Below are 19,775 nucleotides of genomic sequence, written 5' to 3' on the forward strand. Positions count from 1 at the left end.
TTTTATAGAAGAAAGGCTGTTGTGCAAGAATTGCCAAGTAGTTAAATAGTGAGACTATCCTCCTGTAATTTACCGTTTTATTTAAATATTTTGCTTTCTGGGATAACTTTGTAAGTCGAGATCAAATGGTCATGACGGCTCAGCGAGGTCAGCAGCCCTACAGAGTTAGGCTATTGCTACATTACAGAGCTTACAGCGGTGCAGCTACATTGATGCAGCCCCTGCAAGCGGCAGTGACTATGTTGGCGGGAAAATCTCTCCTGCCGACATAGTGCTGTCCACACTGGCGATTAGGTCAGTGTAACTTGCGTATCTCAAGGGGGAGGCTTACTCACGCCCCTGAGTGACATAACTTATACTGACTTACGCTATAGTATGTACATAGTCTTAGACTGTACCTTGTTCTGACTCAACCGCAAATAATGAGCTGTTAAGTTTAGAAAATTAGGCTATGTCTACACTGGAACTTTTGTCGGTATACTTAAGTCACTCAGGGATGTGGGAAAAAAAGTGACAGAAGCACCAGTGTGGACCAACGCTATGTCAGTGGGAGATGCTGTCCCGCCGACATAGCTACTGCTGCTCATTGGGAGTGGTTTAATTATGTTGATGGGAAAGCTCTGTCCTGTTGGCACAGAGTGGCTACATGGGAGATCTTACAGCGGTGCAGCTGCATCGGTACATCTGTGATGTTGTAAGCTCTCTAGTGTAGACATGGCCTTAGTAATGAGTCTGCTACAGATTACCATTAAACTTAGTTGTTCAAATAAATTTTCTGCTCTTATGAAGAAACCAAAATTACAAAAACACAACAAACTACAAGTGATTATTTTATTTGCAGCCTGGATAACTGATCAGTTAATTACATTTCAGGCAATTATTATAAATGGTCTAAAATATCAGTAGTTGTATCATCCCATTCAAATACAGTTTGATTAAAAAATAGATTTTGGCTGTGTAACTCAGGCCATTATCTATTGCATAACAGTTGAAATAGTTTTTTATGTATGCAGTTTGATTAGCCATGATAAAATATTGTAGAACTGTTTACTTGGAGAAGCCAGACTTTATTCACTGCACAAAGATGGATTGCTATACATATATACTCTAATAATCTTTGTATGTTGTGTTGTAGCTCATAGACCAATTAAAACCTGGTGGAAGATTGATATTACCAGTCGGCCCTGCAGGTGGAAACCAGATGCTGGAACAATATGATAAACTAGAAGATGGCAGTGTCAAAATGAAGCCTCTGATGGGAGTGATATATGTGCCTTTAACAGATAAAGAGAAGCAATGGTCCAGGTGGAAGTGATTTTCTGTTCCACTTTCTTCTTCCACAGATACACGCATACAAGGTGAAAGGGTGTGGATTTTAAGCAGATAGACTGCAAGGGCTGCCTTTGCTGCTGTCACTGCTTTCTGCTCTTCCATACCATGGAAAGTGACCTTCTCTGTATTGTTACATCACTATGAGGAGGTTCTGCTAAGTTTCTGAGTAAAGTTAAAAGCAGAAAAAAATGTTGCATGGGTTGTGCTTTGTTTCATTTGAACTCATGGCTTCTTGAGATTTTTTGTCGGTGCTGAAGAGTGTTATTGACATTGTTTTGAACACAACACTTCCTAAAATTTAAACATCTCATCAGTTATAACTTTTTTTTTGCTAGATTTACAGAGGTAGCTAAGATAAAATATAAAAGGATACTTGAGATGAACTGTGAGTTTGTTTGCACTATGCTTCATAGAGCTACTATGTTTTTATCGAGTAGATCTACTTGTAATAGGTCAGGAAATAACTGAGAAACTTACACTTTTACTGCAAATTTATTCAAGACTCCATAAGTAAGGAAAGTCCTTCAGGATCCTTATTAGGAAGCAGTATAGCTAATCTTCTAAATGAATACCTAATTTCCTGGGCCTAAAAATAATAGAGAGGGAAGAGACTATAACCCCCTTCTTTCTCAAACAATCAAACAACCAAATGGTTGTTTTAACGGTGTTCAAAAGATCCTGTTTTAAACATACCCGACTAAAGTTTGTCATGTCACTTGGGCATATTATATTCTCTAATTCAGCAAGCTGCCAATTTCGCATCAGTTCTAAATAAGTCTTTTTTAGGAGAAGACAAACGAATGTTTGTTGGCTCCCTGATCCAGCAAAGACACAACACAGCTGTCATCTTGAAAAACATACCAGGCATTAGTATGCAAATGAATAAACCAGCAGTCCCCCTTTGCCTCCTGAGTAGAAACACTTGTGACTGTGTTAGCTTCATTAACTGAAGTGCACACATGCACACTGAGCTCTGCAAATAACTTTCAAGCTGTTTGACTTTTTAATTGTGTTCGATAAACAATTTTTTTCGTTACAGTACATGCTGTAGATACTTGAGAGTAAGTGCTTTGACATCTAGCATTTAAGTTTTAGAAATGTCTAAATTAGGATCTCCCTTTTGTTTTATCTTCAGAGGACTTCAGTTACTAGTAGTATGTTTATATGAAGAGATAATTTAGAAGGATTTAGGGGATAATAAGGCCATAAGCACTAAATGGTTCGAGTCTGTATAGCAGGCTTGGCTTTGTTTTGTAGTTAATGTATTTTGATGGAAATAAGCATTCTAGACTTTTAAAGAATTCACATTCAAAACTGAGTAACTTCATAAATGAGAAATAAAACCATGAGACAGTTTAATTTCCTGCTAACTGAGTGACAGCAAAAGTGACTTCAGTGGAGTCAGGATTTCACCCCAATTGTGCAATGTGTTTAATTACCTTTTCTGAAAAGGTTAATAATTTTACATCTGTCTCTGGTTAGGGAAAGATGTTGATGATTGTCAATGCCTCAGTAAGCCTAAGGGAATTAGGTGCCCAATTTCCATTGAAATTCAGTGAGATGTGTGTGTTTGATTCCCATAGGCTCTATACACTTGTGAGTGAGGTTAGGATTTTCAATCGAGAGGAAGGGGAATCTCCACGGTCAAAATACAGATTTTTTCAGTTTAATAAAAAAATCAGTGTCTTAAGCAAGCATACACATACTATATCTTGACAGGTCTAGTAGATGAAAACTGATTTTATAAAATACTGCATTTTTGGGCCAATTCAAATTGGCTTGGATATGAGCACTGTCACATGGATTGAACACTGGTTGAAGAGCTACAGACAAAGGGCAGTGATAAAAGGTAATGTTTTGGCCTGTGCGATGCTTCTAGGATGCTGCAAGTATGTGTGTTGGGTCCAGTATTATTTATCATAAATAATCAAGAAGGGGGAAGTAATGACAATTTAATGAAATTTGCTCAGGATACTAAATTGGAAGGTGTTGTAAACATCAATGAGGACAGAAATGCAAAGGGGTTTGAAAGGTTAGAAATAGGGCAGAAAAGAGTAATATTCAACTAAGAAAAATGCAAGATATCTAGGGGAAAATAGTTAAACGTTCGGTGGTACGAAGAACGGGAAAGCACTAGTATTAAATCATCAAAAGGTCTGAACTGCAGATTTGAAAGAGAAAATGTATACCTTTGAAGCTTAATTTAGTTAAAATTCCTCCTAGCACATGAAGACAGATCATTAAATCCTCTGATTTCTCTTCCCGTAGACATCAAGGCTAGCTGCATCTCAGATTTCAGTTGTTTCAGGTCATTGTTGCCAACTGTCATGATAATTTATGCTTTCCTTAAATCCCCAGCTGGAAGAATCGGGTTATTTCCTGATCATCTCAGTTTTCATTTAAAAAAAAATGTTTTTGGCCCTTATGGATGCAGACAAAAACTTGAAAACATGAACCATAAATACGCCTTTTTAGTGTTGGCAAGCAAGAAGAAACCAACATTTATTTATTTTAAAATTTCAGGATTTTTAGCCAACATCATTGCTACTTTTTGAGGCCCTGATCAGGTCTTTTGAATGCTTGGGGATTGGCAGTACTGGTTTCAGTATGTGCTGATTCTCCAGTCTCCTCAAAAATGCCAACACTGCCAGTACCCAGGGGTTGAAGGAGGAGACTGTTTTAAAGTCTAAAAACTAAATATGTATACCTTTGCTAAGCAGTAACTAGTGGGGGAGATTGGGAGAAGTGTAAATGCCAAAGATGGAGAGGATTTATCAGCACTGTACAAGGCTTTCATAGTCAGTAGTAATGTGTAAGGAAGAGAGAGGTTTCTCTAATTCACTTAAATTTCCCTTTCTAACAGATCTAGAAGACTCTAGAATAGTTTATCAAGGAAAGTTGGGAAAAGTCTCCTTCCTTGCAGGGATAAAAACTAGACCTAAAAAGATTCAAAAAAGCTCTGTTACAGTACCAATCTGGGCACTGTTCAGGGGGGTATACTAAAGAATTAGTTCTTCAATTTCAGAACTTCAGTTGAAACTTGATACTCTGCAAAGTCCTTTTTACACTTGAAGTTTAGACCAACTAATGCTGTTTTGATTATGTGCAGTTAAGTGCACAGCTTTAAGTTTACTTTAAATGGAAAGTTAAAAACTAGTGAATTTTTACCTGGTTAAACAGACCTTAGTTTTATAATTTTTGAAATACTTAATTCAACAGCACATTATATAGCCTACTCATTACCTTCTTGTAATATTGGAAAATAACTAACACAAGTCAAATGCATAAAATATATCATGTCTTACTATGAACTAGCATGGACATTCTTTGATTTCGACATTGAAGATCAAGTAAAACTCTGTAGATACCAGCTGCTTCACTTTATTCAGTTAATGTAGATTTTAATATGCAGAGATATGAATAATAGTACTAATTTTAAAGGGTGTTTTCATGCTAAAATTTACTTGTATTTACAGGTAGTTACATTTACCTTTTTTCAGGATTTGCTTAACATAGCACAAAACAAAAATAAAATGGCAAATTATTTATACTGCAGTATTCCATTTGTCATGAATTTGAGTACTAAGAACACATTAGTATTGTGAAGCAAAATAACTTCAAATTAAATATGCTCAATGCATTAATAATAGTACACAAAATCGTGCCAAATTACATTGATGTGGGCCGGGGGAAATTGTCTGCCACTGTCAGTGTTTCAAGACAGAACTTTTTTTTTTAAATTAAAAAAAAAAATCATCTTGCCACAGTTAATGTCAAATCTTAATATGTTGTAATACTGCCTTTGTGCTTTGATATTGCAGATCTTTCAGTGTTGAAATCCCATCAACTACTAGGCACATGAGGCTTTGCCAGAATAGTAGAATTATCTACTTTTTTTCCGTTGTAAATATTAAACCAAGTAGCAGAGTTTAGCCATTTGATCAACATTGTCTATAATTGTACCACTAAATCCATCTGCATTGCACTTAAAATGTTTCTCTGAGACCCAAAACTAACCAGCCAATTACTGTAAGGATTGAAGCTGCCTGACTGCTTTAGGAATTAGTAACAACTTCAGGAGAAAACTCAAACTTTAAACTCTAGTCTTGCTAGGTAAAAGCCTTTCAGTTGACTTTAAGAAGTTGTGTATGCTGTCATTCCATGCTATGACTCCAAATGCATCCTCTTTGGGATCTGAACACTCTTGCTTGTATGCATGTAGCTATATATTTTGTGGGCTGGCTTGCATTAGTAGATTGATTGAAATACTATTGTATTCTTCCAAGAATCACATTAGTGAAGTTGCTCTTAATAAAACAATGTGTGCCTTTTCTAGTATTAATGAGGTAGACTACTCATAACTGGAGCAAATGTTTTGCCATTATATGAAGCATTTATTCTCTGAAGGCGAAGGCAAAGGCAAACTTACTGCTCTGTTACAGTAATCAAACTTCCTCATGATAATGGAATTGTTCATTTGCTGAAGGCATTCATTAGGTAGCCCTGGCGTGAGTAGTTTCTTCAGGAGCTGATAAAGTTGCTCTGTGACATAGAGACATAGCATATGGATAGTGCCAAGTTCTCTCCACTTCTTCTTCAGAGTGAGATGTGCCCAGTACTGACCAGACATTGCAACTAAAATTTAACTTTGAACTCAGGTTTCACATTTTGCAGCCTTTTGTGCAGGTACCGAGAATAATTGGACCATAATTTCAAACAAGTCTCTCTCCAGTAAATGGCCCAATGTGTAAGACAGTCACTTCTTCAGACAACAGGTAGTCATGTATTTTTTTTTAAGCTGTTGATATTGTAATTGACTTGTTTGTGAAAGCAAATGATATATTTTACAGAGAAGGAACAGGGACCCATGTTGCACAGTAGAGCTGTATTTTACTGAGTAGTATAAGGTGCTATGGATTGCTGTTGATTTTCCTTGTGGCTTAAATGCTTGAAGAGATTTCTGAAGTTTTGCTGCTGTATTTGAGTACTGCTGCACATTCATTGATTTAATATCAAAACTGCAAAGTGAACTCCTTGGGGAAAAGAATATAACTGCATTTATTTTCTTTCTGCAGGGATGAATTGTAAAAGCTACATCATCTTGACCCAAACATAGTGTTACAGTGGACTTCCCATCTCCAGTTCTAAAAGCTTTTTGAAAACCAACAGCATTGCAGCTTGTTTTGGATTTTGTTATACTGTTATCAGCATGGAAAAGTGTGGTGTTTTTATTTCATTTTTTTAGAGGCTTAAGGCAAATCTGGCAAAGAATTGATGGAAAGTTTAAATTTGGGCTGTTTCTTTTAACATGCCTTTTTAAATTTCATCTTGTTAAAGAAATGAATTTCTGCAAAAATGCAAAGACCTACAGTTTGTGAACTCTTTAATTTTGATGGCTGATACTTTTTGAACACTTTATTTCAGCTCCATTGTTCCTTGGTAAAATTGCTTCTGTGCACCTTATAACACTACATACACAATGGCAGGTTCTCTATGTTCAGATGTCTGCTAAATGTTACTAAGAAAATGAGATGAACTTCCTTTTCAAAGCTTGTGACACGGTGTCATAGACTAGCATGTAGTAGATACAGTCAGCTGCGTTATTATCTTAAAAGTGGGCATTTGTATATATTAAACTTCAAGACATCAGAGGTGACAGCTCTTGTTATAAACTCTATGGTTCAGGTTGGACATAACTGACATAGTTTTTTCCTTCCTTGTCAAGAAATTAGAGGAAACTTGTAGCTCAGTATTGTTTTGTAGCTCACTGCTGATATGTATATGAATTTAGCATAACAAATGCTGTGTAAGCTATGTCCTAATCACTGAACAGTTTATGCAGTGCTGCTTTGCCAAATAAAGTTAAAAGCAAAAAGGGTATTGTGTGCTTCTTGTATGGGAGATCAGGATCAGTATGTTAAATGTAACTGCTTGAAATGCAGAACACTACTCCAATAAAATTAACATCCATATTTAAAAATTAGTTGCTTTTGACACCAAATTTCTGCAGTATAATCTACATTCTTCTTCCAGCTACAGGTAGTGATGGAAAAAATTGGATTAATGTTTTAGGGGAACTTACATTTTTATAGAAGAGAAAAAAAGCTGATAAATAGTGAAGAACTGATGGATCGCCAAACCCTGACCAAATAAATATATACTACACTACAAACTCTACAAATATCCATTTTAAAGAGTAATTGAAAGGCTTTTTTTTAACATTCTCAAGACCCAGGTTTTATGTTCTGTGTTTGCTGCAGTTAATGACATCAGGAAAACCCAAAGCACATTAAAAACTGTATAGCTCTTGGATTGCTTTAGGGATGCATATGTTCTTCCTAAAAAGGAGTACTTGTGGCACCTTAGAGACTAACCAGTTTATTTGAGCGTAAGCTTTCGTGAGCATAAGCATCCGATGAAGTGAGCTGTAGCTCACGAAAGCTTATGCTCAAATAAATTGGTTAGTCTCTAAGGTGCCACAAGTACTCCTTTTCTTTTTGCGAATACAGACTAACACGGCTGTTACTCTGAAACCTATGTTCTTCCTGCAACTCCTGATCATTAGCGTTTGAGTGGTAAAATACATTTTAAGCTCTTTGTGTTTTATATTACAAAGAAGCAGAGCTAAATTAATAAGAACCTACATAATTTGGTTCAAAGAGGCCACTGTTTCTTTTTGAAAAATATTCAGCCTGCTTTTGTTCGAACAGACATATTTTCTGTGATAGAATTAATCATTGAAAGTATGAAGGGTATTATTGAAAGGGCTCTGAAATGTGAAAGAACAAGTAAATTACCTTCATGTGAATGTCAGTCCCTCCTATTCCCATGTAAAATATGTCATATAATTTAATATAGATATTTAGAAGTCTAACATACGACCTCCCCCATATCTTTTAATTGAAGCTTGGGAGCACATACACAATATTAATCCTACAAGGGAGACTAATTTCAAATTAAGGAAGTTACTTGATCACTTAGTGCTTGTTCTAGAAAATACAGTGAAGAAAAATGGGTTTGCATCTGATGTCAAAGTTGTGCTAATTGACAATCAACTGTGAATATATTTTTAGTATTGAAGTGAAATATCTGAAATGATGCATGCAGCAGCATAAAATCTCTCAGCAGATAACACCATCTTAATCCTAATTTTTAGCCTTTTGGTCACTGTCATTCTAATTTACTGAATTCTCAACTTTCCCTCTTCTCACTAATTTAATGTTCAGAATAAGAAGTCAAATGTATCCAAATTCTTCTCTCTAGACAAAGTGTAACAAGCTAGCCTACGTTGGGTGAGGTGGTAGACATAATCCAAAATTTTCTGTGTAAAAGACCCACATTGCAGGAGCTATAAGACTTCTGGGACTAAGGCAGTTGGGGGTTAATATGCCTGTTCCACTGGAAGGAGTAATGCTTGCCACATTACTTTCATCTGAATCTAGGGGTAGCATTGAGAGAGTCTGGAAGTTGAGATTCCTCCATGGTGAAGGAAGCAATGGTTCTGGTTTAAAGGCTTGGAGAAGAGAAGTTGAAATGCAGAGGATTTAAAGAGCTTGAATAAATGCAGTATAAACTATCTGAATTGCTACTTTGCCAAATAAAATTAAAAGTGAGAGGAACCCATATGAGTATTTTTTTAAATTTTCTCTTCAAAGAATTTTGCATCAAGTCTCACTGTCACTTTCTGATCATTCTTGTTTCCAAAAGAAATGTAAAGACCACGTACATATTGTATAAGTCTTCATTTAGGACATGACCAGAAATGTGTGAATTTGCCTCTGGCTTCAGCTAATTCCTGACCTGATTTGGTTACCCAGATACTTGAGATATTAAGTCTGATCATTAATTGTGTTAATTCCTTGTACTGATTGGTGGTGTTTGTGATTCACACATGTCAATCAATTCAGAATTGGGGCTTGTAGACTGGGCCCAATTTTGTTGTGGGATTCAGTTGAACATTAGTGCCATTAGGAGAGTTATCTTGAAGATTAAACAGGAAAAAACAGCTAGCAATATTATTTCTGCCAAGAGAAGAAAAAACCTTGGTATTATAACAGAGTACCTACCATCACTTCTCAACTGAAGTGCTCTGATTATACTTGCTGGCATGCTCAAAAGGCTGGTGTTGCTTACACAATAGGTAGGAGAGAGTAATTAAAGAAATAGGATGTGCACGTGCTTCTTAAAACACTGTTTGGATCTGTGGTTGAAAGGATATTTTGGCTCCCTTTTATATATTTAGTGTGTTCTGGAGTGGTCTTCCATATTGAAAAGGAGGACTTGTGGCACCTTAGAGACTAACTAATTTATTTGAGCATAAGCTTTCGTGAGCTACAGCTCACTTTATTGGATGCGTCCGATGAAGTGAGCTGTAGCTCACGAAAGCTTATGCTCAAATAAATTGGTTAGTCTCTATGGTGTCACAAGTACTCCTTTTCTTTTTGCGAATACAGACTAACAGGGCTGCTACTCTGAAACCTGTCTTCCATATTGTTTCTTAGAGTGTTGAAAAATGTGACCTTTACAGAACAAATAAAGGTGACAATCCCAACTTAATTCAGACAGGACAACAGGAGTGAGAGAAAAAAACTGCAAAGTGGGGGAGCCTGGGGTGAGAGAGAGGACCAAAGTTATGGTACTAAGATCTCTTGCTTAGCTTCTCGTATGTATGCACCTTTTATAGTTCCTTTCAATTTATTTTGATCTGAAAAATATCCAACCCATAAGGGACCCATCCAAAGTACTATGTGCCCTTGACATAAGTTTTTAAAAACACTATGCAGGTTAACAGAGCATTTTTCCTCCCCAGCTCTACACAACCTGTCTTCATTGTCAGAAAACTATATATAAAAACACAAAACAAAAACCTTAACTTTTGTGGTTAAGTTCCAAAAAAGGCATAATACCTATTTCTTATAAAGTGCTTTTCATTGGTAGATCTCAAAGCACTTCACAATCTTTAATGGAGTGTGGCTCACAACACCCTTATGAAGTAGGAAGCATTATTATTATTCTGGGGTCTTTATTATTGGAGCTGTTCCACTTCTTATAAATTAAATATTTTTAACGAGTAGGAACTTTAACTTGAGGCTACCACATCTCAGGTGCATGCCCCAACAATTGGTCTATAGAAAGTCTCTTTTCCAATGAGAAATTAGTTATACAAAGTGGAAGCTTCACGAGGAGAGATTAAGACAACAGAGTGTTACTGGAGCCTGCTAGTGCAGTCACTCAGCTGGAATGTAAAAGCCCCAGGTTCAAGCCTTCTGCTCTGCCTAATTCAGAGTAGTGATTTGAAGTTGCGTCTCCCACATAAGTTCTCTAATTATTTGTTGTTCTGTGGTGGCTAATGCTCTGTATTTGTGTGTGTTGGAAAACTTCGAAAGGTCTCCATTCTATCCGAATAGAGTTTGACACAAATCACACACAAAAAATCAATCATCTAGTAAATAAGAAATGCACAATTCATAACACAAATGTAAAAATTAATTAGCATAAATAAAGCTATAACATTTGTTTAAATGTGTATTGATATAGTGCATTCTTCTGGTTAGGAAAAAGAAGTACTAAATTTAATGGAAATACTATATTAGGTTGCAAATCAACATGGATTAATGCTTGCTTACTGATAAATCAACCTTTCTTCAGGAAAATAACTAAAGTATAAATGCAAAATATGATTAAAATCAGTCATTTAAATTGCTTTGATTGAAATTAATCCACTCTGGGAAATATAGACTTCAGCCCCTGTTAATGGTGTTTGGGGAGGGGGAAAGAGACTACTGCCATGATGCTTTGATCTCTCCTTCCCTCCAGAGGATGCAAGGTGTCTGGTGAGGACAATGCTAACACGAGAATTTAAACTTTAATGCTAATAAACACAATGCAAAAATTTTAAGAATAAAGTAGGTTTATTATCGCTATTTTTCATAAAGGTAATCAAGACTTGAACATCATGGGCTTTTTGATTAGTGATTTGTATACCACAGCAATATTCAAATTGACTAATTCCTTGAAGTACAAAGGACCGACATACAAAAAGATGCATATTCTTCTGTCTTGATTTTTTTACTGGGACTCTTGATGGATGTGACATCCTTGCACATTCAGACAAACGGTATAAGCAGCACAGTATATATTTAACACATTTTAGAGTTAGCACATTTTAAATTCATTCACACATCAATTACTTGCTCTAATTCTAGGAGATTTGTATTGGGATAGCCACTGAAGCTTTAAAGCTTTGCTGGAGCTAAGGGTTCAATTGACAAGATTCTTAAATTTCTCCAGAAGCAGGAACGTCTCATCTGTAGTTATATGGGAAGTTTAGTCCTGAGTATCAAGCCCACTGAAGTAGAAGCAGCAATAGCACTGATGGCTTAAGTCTGGCTGGAACAAACTACTGACAACGCTGACTAGAACAAATCCTGTCCTTTCTAACAAAGGCAGGGCCAGGCTCAAGCACAAACCACAGTCACCGCATGTATCTCTTTAAAAATTCTGAGTGTTGGGCTAGGGATGGAAAAGGCTGAACAAGCTAGGAGCTTTGTGGAAGGGGACAGTCCCATGATCTCACATGTGCTGTTGGCACTGAGTAGGTCCAAACATGTGCTGATATTTTTCATTGGAATGTTACGTGTTTGCAATTTTGAATCCTAGCTGTAAAGGGATTTAAGCTATGCAGGCTGGGGAATACTTTTTAAAAATCAAAACTGCAATTCAAATGGTGGCACTTTGCTTAGATACAGATTGCTATTAATTAACAAAGACAAAAACCCCTGACAAGAATATTTCCAGTGCATAAGCTGCATTTGTAACAGATGCGCAAATCCTCCTCAGATCGTAAATGAACATGCTGAACAACAGTGTGTATATTTTAGAATGCAACTCTTCTGACACCTCTGAGAGGAACAAGGCAAGGAGTTGACTGACCTTGTACCTGCTTTCCTACACGGTTCTGATTTGCTGTATCCCAGTTACTCTAATCCTGGGCTACTATCCGATATGAAACACAACTATATCCAGCTGTGTTCCTGGATGGGAGTAAATGAGGTGTAAGACTAAGATACTCTGCCATCCAGTGGTGGGCCTTCAAACCTGCAGCATTTTCTGCATATGCTAAAAACATGGTTATTTTCAGGCACAGCCTGCATTAATTTTTATTTTTTTTAACCAGGATTTATCCAAATTACTAATTGGATTTGGTAATTAATAGAAAAATCCTACTATATAACTAAAGGGGCAAACATGTTTCTCACCTTGCAGACTTTAAAGTGAGATTTCTAGAAGGATTTTTTTTTAAAGCTTGAAGTCTTACCAAAGAGATACTCATTTGCTGGAGGCAGAGGCTTACGGAAAACTGCAAAGTGGAGAAAACAGGCAACCTAAATCCCATCTTTATAGATACATCCCATTTATGAGGTAGTCAGACTCCTCAGATGTAATGGGCCGAGCTTTTTTAAGTTTCTGTCTCACCAAACGCAGCCGACAAGCAACCATAAGCAGCAGCAAAGCAGTGATGGCCAAGCCTAAAGCCAGGGGTAGCACAGCACCTAAAGAGAGGTTAAGAAAGTTTACACTTTAACATACCAAAAATGGGACAGGGAAAAATTATAGTTCTCTTGCATTTTTTAAGCAATAGCACCCCAGCTTGGTTGAAGTAATGCTGAACTATCTTGTGCACCTTACATTGGGAAACTGACATACAAATTACATATATTAGCGGTAATGTCGCTAGGGTAGCGTATTACTCCTTTCCTTATTATTTTTATCTGGGTCTGTCACACCTATCTGAAAAATACTAGCTGAGCTGATGATGATCTGATTTTAAAGATCATAGAAATAAAAAGAGAAAATCTGTAGATTAAAATATATATTGGTTTTACCTGCTTCTGGGACTGGATGCCCCCCTGCAGCCTGATCACTTCTTGACACAACAATGCCATTTTCGTTCTTATCTGTCCTTTTCCCTGACGAACTATTGGCTGCATAAAATCAGGCAAAAGAGAGAGCAATATTACAATTCAGTGATTGAGGAAATGGATTTGCCTCTGAGTCATGTGACAATCTACTCAAGGTGCAGGTGGATAAATTTACCATACTCCAGGTTAAGAGCTGCTGATCTGTATACATTCTGAAATAATTTTTTTTAAACTTTAAGTTACAAAGAAAAATCCCCCTACATCATGCACCAACCACAACACACTTCAGTCATGAACAGGTGATTTCACAATGTACTGGCTAGGAGATAGATTATAAGTGCCAAACAAAAAATTTCACTAAGATGTGGTTAGGGATGTAACCAAATATCAGTTAAAACACTACTAGATGAGAGCTATAAATACTTGAAAAGCAGGACATTTCTAATTCTGGTTAAAGTTTTGTAAGTCAGGAAATTCAGTTAGGTCCCACAAACAACCTTAACTCTGACCCATCTCCCTATCCAACATCCAAATCTTATAGTACTGTATCTAAATACTTTCAGGAGATTATAAATATGTGAGAAAGGTATTCTTAAAATCTTACGTCATCTGTGATGCAATAACGGTGACTTAATGAAAGTGACAGGCTGCGGTTTGGCCTACACTTACAACTTATACTGGCGTAACTATGTCAGTCGGGTATGAAAAAACCCACAAGCTATGCTGACGAAACCGTCAGTGTAGATGCAGCTATGTCAACAAAAAAGTGCTTCAGTTGGCATAGAGAATGTCATTTGGGGAGGTAGTGTTCCTACAGCAGCAGAAAAACTCCTTTTGCCAGTGTAGGCTGTGTCTACACTAGAGGGCTATGTTGCCATAGCTAGGCTGATATAGGCTCCATAGTGTAGACGTAGCCTAGATCCATCAGCATCCTCACAAAAATCAGAACTGCGTTCAACGACTGAAGTTTCTAAGTAGGTTTTTTTTCTATGTTAGTTTTTTATGGTCATATAAATTGTATGGAGCACTTTGGCTGCAAAATGACATACTCCCTAATGACTCTGGGAATTTTTATTACAATGTCAATGTCAAAACACTGTCATTGAAATAATAATGAGGGGTGACAAAATGAAGTATGTAAATAATATAATTAATTTGGAAACTACATTATATGCAGCTATCCCACTGATAATAGCTGTCAAAGCACCATAAAAAGTCAGTTGTGTAATGGAAATGGCAAGTATATGAGTCCTGTCAGCTGAGGTCAGACTTGTTGTATCAGAATTAGCATGATGTCAGTGTTAACGATTGTCCTGACTAGATTCTTCTTTGAATGTACTCTATATTCCCACTCATGGGATGTGCTGTAAGTGAAGTTGAAATGGTGGAACCTTCTCATAACAGTGCCTGTTACAGTGCTTACGTGCCCCTCGTACCCTTCCACATTTCTAATCCTCCTGAGGATGAGACTATTAAAGGGGGCATAGAATCAGTGCTACCTTCAGTTCCTTCCAACTGCAGCAGCAGACAGATGTGAACCTCTCTGGACCCCCCAGATCCAAATCCTTCTCTCAAGAAACTAGTAATGCCATTGACAGTGTTATTTATTGTTAGTAGTTTAGTGTTAGTTAGGATAAGCTTAGTTTAAGGAAAGTTCTGTTCTTTGTACAATTAATAGTTATTAAGTCTCAGTTGCAACTTCTGGTTTCACGGTGGATTTGAAGGTGAAGAGACCGGACTAAAAGGTGTGCCTCTTGTCCAGAGATCTCCCTGGCATAGGACGCCCATGCCAGATGCTTAGCATGCTTTGGCGAGGGTCACTCTCCTTTGAGGACCTCTATCTGCAGCACATTTACTTTGAGAGCATACAAGAAGCACCAAAACAGACTCAAGCCCTCTTGTTCCATGCTCTTTGGTTGCAAAGCTACTGTGATCTGATATCTCAAAGGGATCTGAACACAGGATTAAAAGACCAGTGTTGGGTCCAGACACTTCTAGGTCTAAGAAAAAGGGTGCTGTGCAGAAGGCTCTGGTCTCAGCTCCAGGATCAGGTTCCAACATTGCTGTATAGCTGGTTAGTAAGTAATCTGATCTGACCTTGAAGCATTAGTAGACACCATCGGTGCTGGCCTCTGAGATAAGAGCCAAACCACAAGTAAAAACATCAGATCAGTCTTCTTCAGTTCCAGAAAACATGGTGTGAGACAACAAGGCTCCTATTAGCAGAATCATGTTACAGTTAGGAGAGTCCACAGATCTGTCAGATCCTGGGCTGAGAACACTGCATCCTAAACCAAAGACGAAGTTCAGATCAGGGTAAAACACTGCCTAAAGCTCATCTAAAGATCACAGATCCAAAAAGAGTTCCAGAGCCAGTGGTAGTTTCTTTGTTGCCAATTCACAAAGCTCCAACTGTTACTATGGTATTGCAAGTATATTGCACAGATCTGCAGTCAGATCATTTACGAGATCTGCAAGAGACACTGTCTGAGAGTGAGAAAAGAAAAGCTCTTGTGAGTTACCAGTCTCAGATCTCCACACCTAGGAAATGAGGTTGGATGAGTTGTCAGTTTTCCCCAGACACTTCTCTACCATCCTAAAAAACAGCTTTGGGCTCCCAAAATAAAGTTATTTTGCCTTTTGCCATTTTACACATGCTAGCTCTGATAGTGTCTGGGTCGGATTTGAGGTCAGATCCACAGTCCAAGGAGGAATCTGATTGTGAACAGCTGCCAGCTATTCCTCTGAGGCTTCATTCTCAGAGGAAAGAAAATAACTCTAGATACAGTGCCTACAGATAATCTTATCCTTCAAGTACTGGAGTTTGCTTATTGTTACAACTAGCATGTTCCACCATGCGCTGGAAGAACGACAGAGATGTCCAACAGCCTCACATTTGATGAAGTGAGCTGTAGCTCACGAAAGCTCATGCTCAAATAAATTGGTTAGTCTCTAAGGTGCCACAAGTACTCCTTTTCTTTTTGTAGTAGGAACGTATCTCCCCTTAAAAGATCAAGAAAAGGCTTTCACATCAGATCTAGCATTCTTGGATCTGGCCACTCCTGCTTTCAGAGAGCATTCTCCGACCATAGTAACTGATGCTACTGGAGGAAGAAGAGGAGCCTGTAACTCAGATGGAATGCCAGTTAGAGCCAGAAATGGAAGCTGAATCTTCCCCTGGTGAGAATGTTTAGATTGCTTCAGCTTCTTCTCCTTCTGAGAATGGTTTACAGTTACCTGAGCTTGTGAACAGGCTGATGACAACTTTGATTAGTTTCCATCAATCACACTGGAAGAAACTGCAATCTTTTTGACATCTGGGTGCCTTATCCAAAAATAAACTCATTCTCCCAATTTTAGATGGACTAATGCAACCAGCAAAAGCAATTCGGTGTACCCTTTCATCTCCTCAAGCTATATCAAAAAAGACCGACAAATTGTATCATTTGCCATACAAAGGGGTTTTGTTCTTTCATGTGCATCCTACACCTAACTCTCTGGTAGTGGCGGCAATAGGCCATAGATCTAGAGGAGAACAATATCATTCCACACCCTCTGATAGGGAGGATAAAAAGATGAACACAGGTGGCAGAAAAATGTTTTCTTTTGCTTTGCTTGGAATAAGAGTGGTGAATTACTAGGGAGTGATGTCATGGTATCACTATCACTTATGGAAAGAAGATTTCCACGTTTGCAAAAGTGCTTCCTGAAGATCAGTGTAAGTTGGATAACACCTTAAGAACTGAAAGTCAGGTTGTGGCAAGGCACAGGGCTTCTACTCCAGATATTTCCTGATACCAGAGAAAGACTGACAGCTTTGTTCCATTCTAAATCTAAGAAGATTTAATGCCTTTCTCAGAAAATTCTGCTGCTGCATGTTGACTCTAGCATTCATCATACCCACCCTAGATTAGTTTGCAACTTTCTACCTAAAGGATGAATATTTTCAAATCTCTACCATGCCAAGACAATGCAACTTTTAGGACCAACAGCTTATCGAGGTTCATCTAGCAAACATGGCTGAATGTGTATGGACAAAAATTTAGTGGGAGAATTTGGGGGAACAACACAGACCCATCACAAGACATGCAGTAGGATCATTAAGAAAAGGCCTATTAATATAGGACGGGCAAGGCCAATCAAAGCTAACACTGCTAGTGTCCATATCTGTTGTGGGCTGGAAAAAAAAGATGAGGCAACTCCAAACAGGTTTTTGAACAAGATACAATGGGCAACTGTAGTGCTTTCATACAAAGTGTGCGCATAGATTTTTGAAGAACAAAGGAATCTGGTTTTCCTTTGAAACAAATCATTCACCCGAGCACAGTCTCTTCCTGGGTCTTGAAATCCATTCCCGAGTCCTGCATGGACATACGACCCTGAGCTAACAACCTGGGTGACAGTTTTGCTGAGATAACTTAGGAGCACTGAGTCAGAGCAATGATTTTTTTTCCTGATGTGACATAATGTATAATTCAGCTTGTGCCCAATACAGTGTGCTTTTATATAAGATAACAAATTGGTTATAGATTTAAGTTGTGGCTCCTGCTGTTGTGTGCCTCAGAAGCATAAGTAAAGTAATGGCTTGGGGATTCAATCAAGGGTTGTAATTCCCTAACCAAACAGCGCCGCAAGGCAGTTGGCATAGGCCAGTCAGGACACAGTGAGAGACATTAAACCCAAGGAATGCAAAGTTGTTACAGAGAAGTGTACATCCAGAATCCTGGAAAGTGAAAGTCCTGGGGGCATTCAGGCCTCCTACATAGTCTGTGATTGCTCGAGCTGCTATTGTTGGTGCTCACAGCCAGCCTGCCATTCCAGTTTGCTTAGCTGCAAGCAAACTTTCATGACACTACCTCACAAATGTAATAGCACCATAATAGGCAGCCAATTGTGAGCACCACACTGGAAAGCAGCTTTAGGACAGCAACTTAGCTGCAATGCAGAAGTGATGTGTTTGGGCTCTTGGAGAGGAGGTGTGTGAATTACACAACGTAGAGGGTGTGTCTACAGAGGGAAAGTTATCTCCTTTTGACCAGTCCCCCAGAATCTGATCTCAATGACAGTTGAAAATGTTTTGGGCACTTGTGTAGACAGAGCCAAGCCATGACCCTCTTACAGAAAGTGTGCTCTTTGCACAAGGTGTCTAAAATCTTTTCTACCACAAGCTTTGTCTACTTTGTGGTCTAACTATTTCCAACACCAACTGGGGAGGGAATGTAGGGACAATGGGTTAGCCCATGGTTATCAACAGGTAATTCATCTAGTGTAGACAGGGTCCTAAAGAATCCACACCATGGTTAGTCCAGTCAGACACATTAATGATCAGTTTAATGATAGAGTTTTATATTGTTATCCATCACTATAGTATCTGAGCACCTGTAGCAAAGACATTCATTTATCCAATGAATATCTTAGAACCCAGAGGCAAGTTCACTGATGGGGAGCTCACTAGTGGAGGGGAGAAGGGAAGTGTGACATGTCCCCACTAGTGTTATTAATGATCATTGTAACTTAAAGGAAGAGTAAGAAACTGCTTCCTACAACCTCTTATCACAAAGAAAATCTCTTCTCTTCACAGATTAAGATCACCAGGGGCCATTATGATTTCCACTGCTGATCTTCTGCATAACACAGTCCACAGAATTTACCCCAATAATTTCTGTATGAAGTCCATAACTTATGGTTGAACTAGAGCATACCACTGAAGGACTGCTAGTCTTGATGTAAAGATTGAAAGTGATGGAGAATGTACCACATCCACACATAAGCTGTTCCAATAGTTAATTACCCTTGCTATTAAAATTTGCACTTATTTCTAGTTTGATTTTTGCCTGTCAACTTCCAACCATTGCATCTATTAAACCACTTCATTTACCTTCTCTCACCTATAATTTTGTGACAATATACAAAATAATTATTTAAACACAAGTCAAACCTGGCTCTGAATTGGACGGAGATGACGGATCCGTTGCAGTCTGTTGTGAAATTGCACCTGTTAATTAATACATTTAAAAAATCATATTTTGCAAAGGAAGTCCCATTGGTTGAGATTAAGACTTCATTTTAATATATTTTTGAGGCACAGTGGTTTACAACACTACCTTTGCAACACCTGGGAGACATACTGCCAATTTGATTGAGCTCACAAGTAAAATTAGCTTGGTGGGTCTCATCTAGTTATTCACAGGTGTAAACATGACGTACATGTGGTCCGGCTCAGAGAACCACTAGAGAATTTGGCATGCCAACTCAGGAGAGGACCTATACTAAAATGGGAGTGTTGTTTATTACACAGCAGTGCATTTGTAGAACTGTGTGAGGAAGCCTGAATGGCTTCTACTCATGCTATCCTTAGCTATTACCACTTTTTTATCCTGACTGAAATCCTTGATGGGATTTATTCCTTTGACCCTGCCTATGTCAACACTGAAGCTACAATCTTTCAAGCGGAGGACTGAAGACGTTTTCTTGAAAGCTTAACAGTGCCACTCATCAACTAACTGGAGGGACCCTATTGTG

The 19,775-nt window shown here is 38.0% G+C and overlaps 2 protein-coding genes across 7 annotated transcripts in view; one reads left to right on the forward strand and one right to left on the reverse strand.

Annotated features, from left to right (window-relative positions):
* PCMT1 (protein-L-isoaspartate (D-aspartate) O-methyltransferase) overlaps nucleotides 1-7,207 on the forward strand; it is a 50,235-nt gene extending 43,028 nt beyond the window's left edge. The window contains exons 7-8 of one of the 3 annotated variants that reach the window (XR_014710805.1): nucleotides 1,136-6,107; nucleotides 6,408-7,207. Coding sequence is in view for 2 of the 3 variants with exons in the window: in XM_084622988.1 (XP_084479114.1) it covers nucleotides 1,136-1,305; nucleotides 6,408-6,420 (183 nt within the window). In the remaining variant the exon portion in view is untranslated. The remainder of the gene's footprint in view (nucleotides 1-1,135; nucleotides 6,108-6,407) is intronic. The other 2 variants (XM_084622989.1, XM_084622988.1) reach the window with 2 other exon arrangements.
* Nucleotides 7,208-11,224: 4,017 nt separating this feature from the next.
* Nucleotides 11,225-19,775, reverse strand: part of LRP11 (LDL receptor related protein 11) — a 35,712-nt gene continuing 27,161 nt past the window's right edge. For 3 of the 4 annotated variants that reach the window (XM_084624681.1, XM_084624680.1, XM_084624678.1), the window contains 3 exons: nucleotides 19,192-19,248; nucleotides 13,218-13,316; nucleotides 11,225-12,884 (listed from right to left, as the gene is read on the reverse strand). In XM_084624681.1, the coding sequence (XP_084480807.1) occupies nucleotides 12,730-12,884; nucleotides 13,218-13,316; nucleotides 19,192-19,248 (311 nt within the window). In that variant the 3' untranslated portion in view covers nucleotides 11,225-12,729. The remainder of the gene's footprint in view (nucleotides 12,885-13,217; nucleotides 13,317-19,191; nucleotides 19,249-19,775) is intronic. The other variant, XM_084624679.1, reaches the window with a different exon arrangement.

This window comes from Lepidochelys olivacea (assembly GCF_965140295.1).
Source record: "Lepidochelys olivacea isolate rLepOli2 genome assembly, chromosome: 3".
In the NCBI taxonomy this organism is placed as follows: Eukaryota; Metazoa; Chordata; order Testudines; family Cheloniidae; genus Lepidochelys; species Lepidochelys olivacea.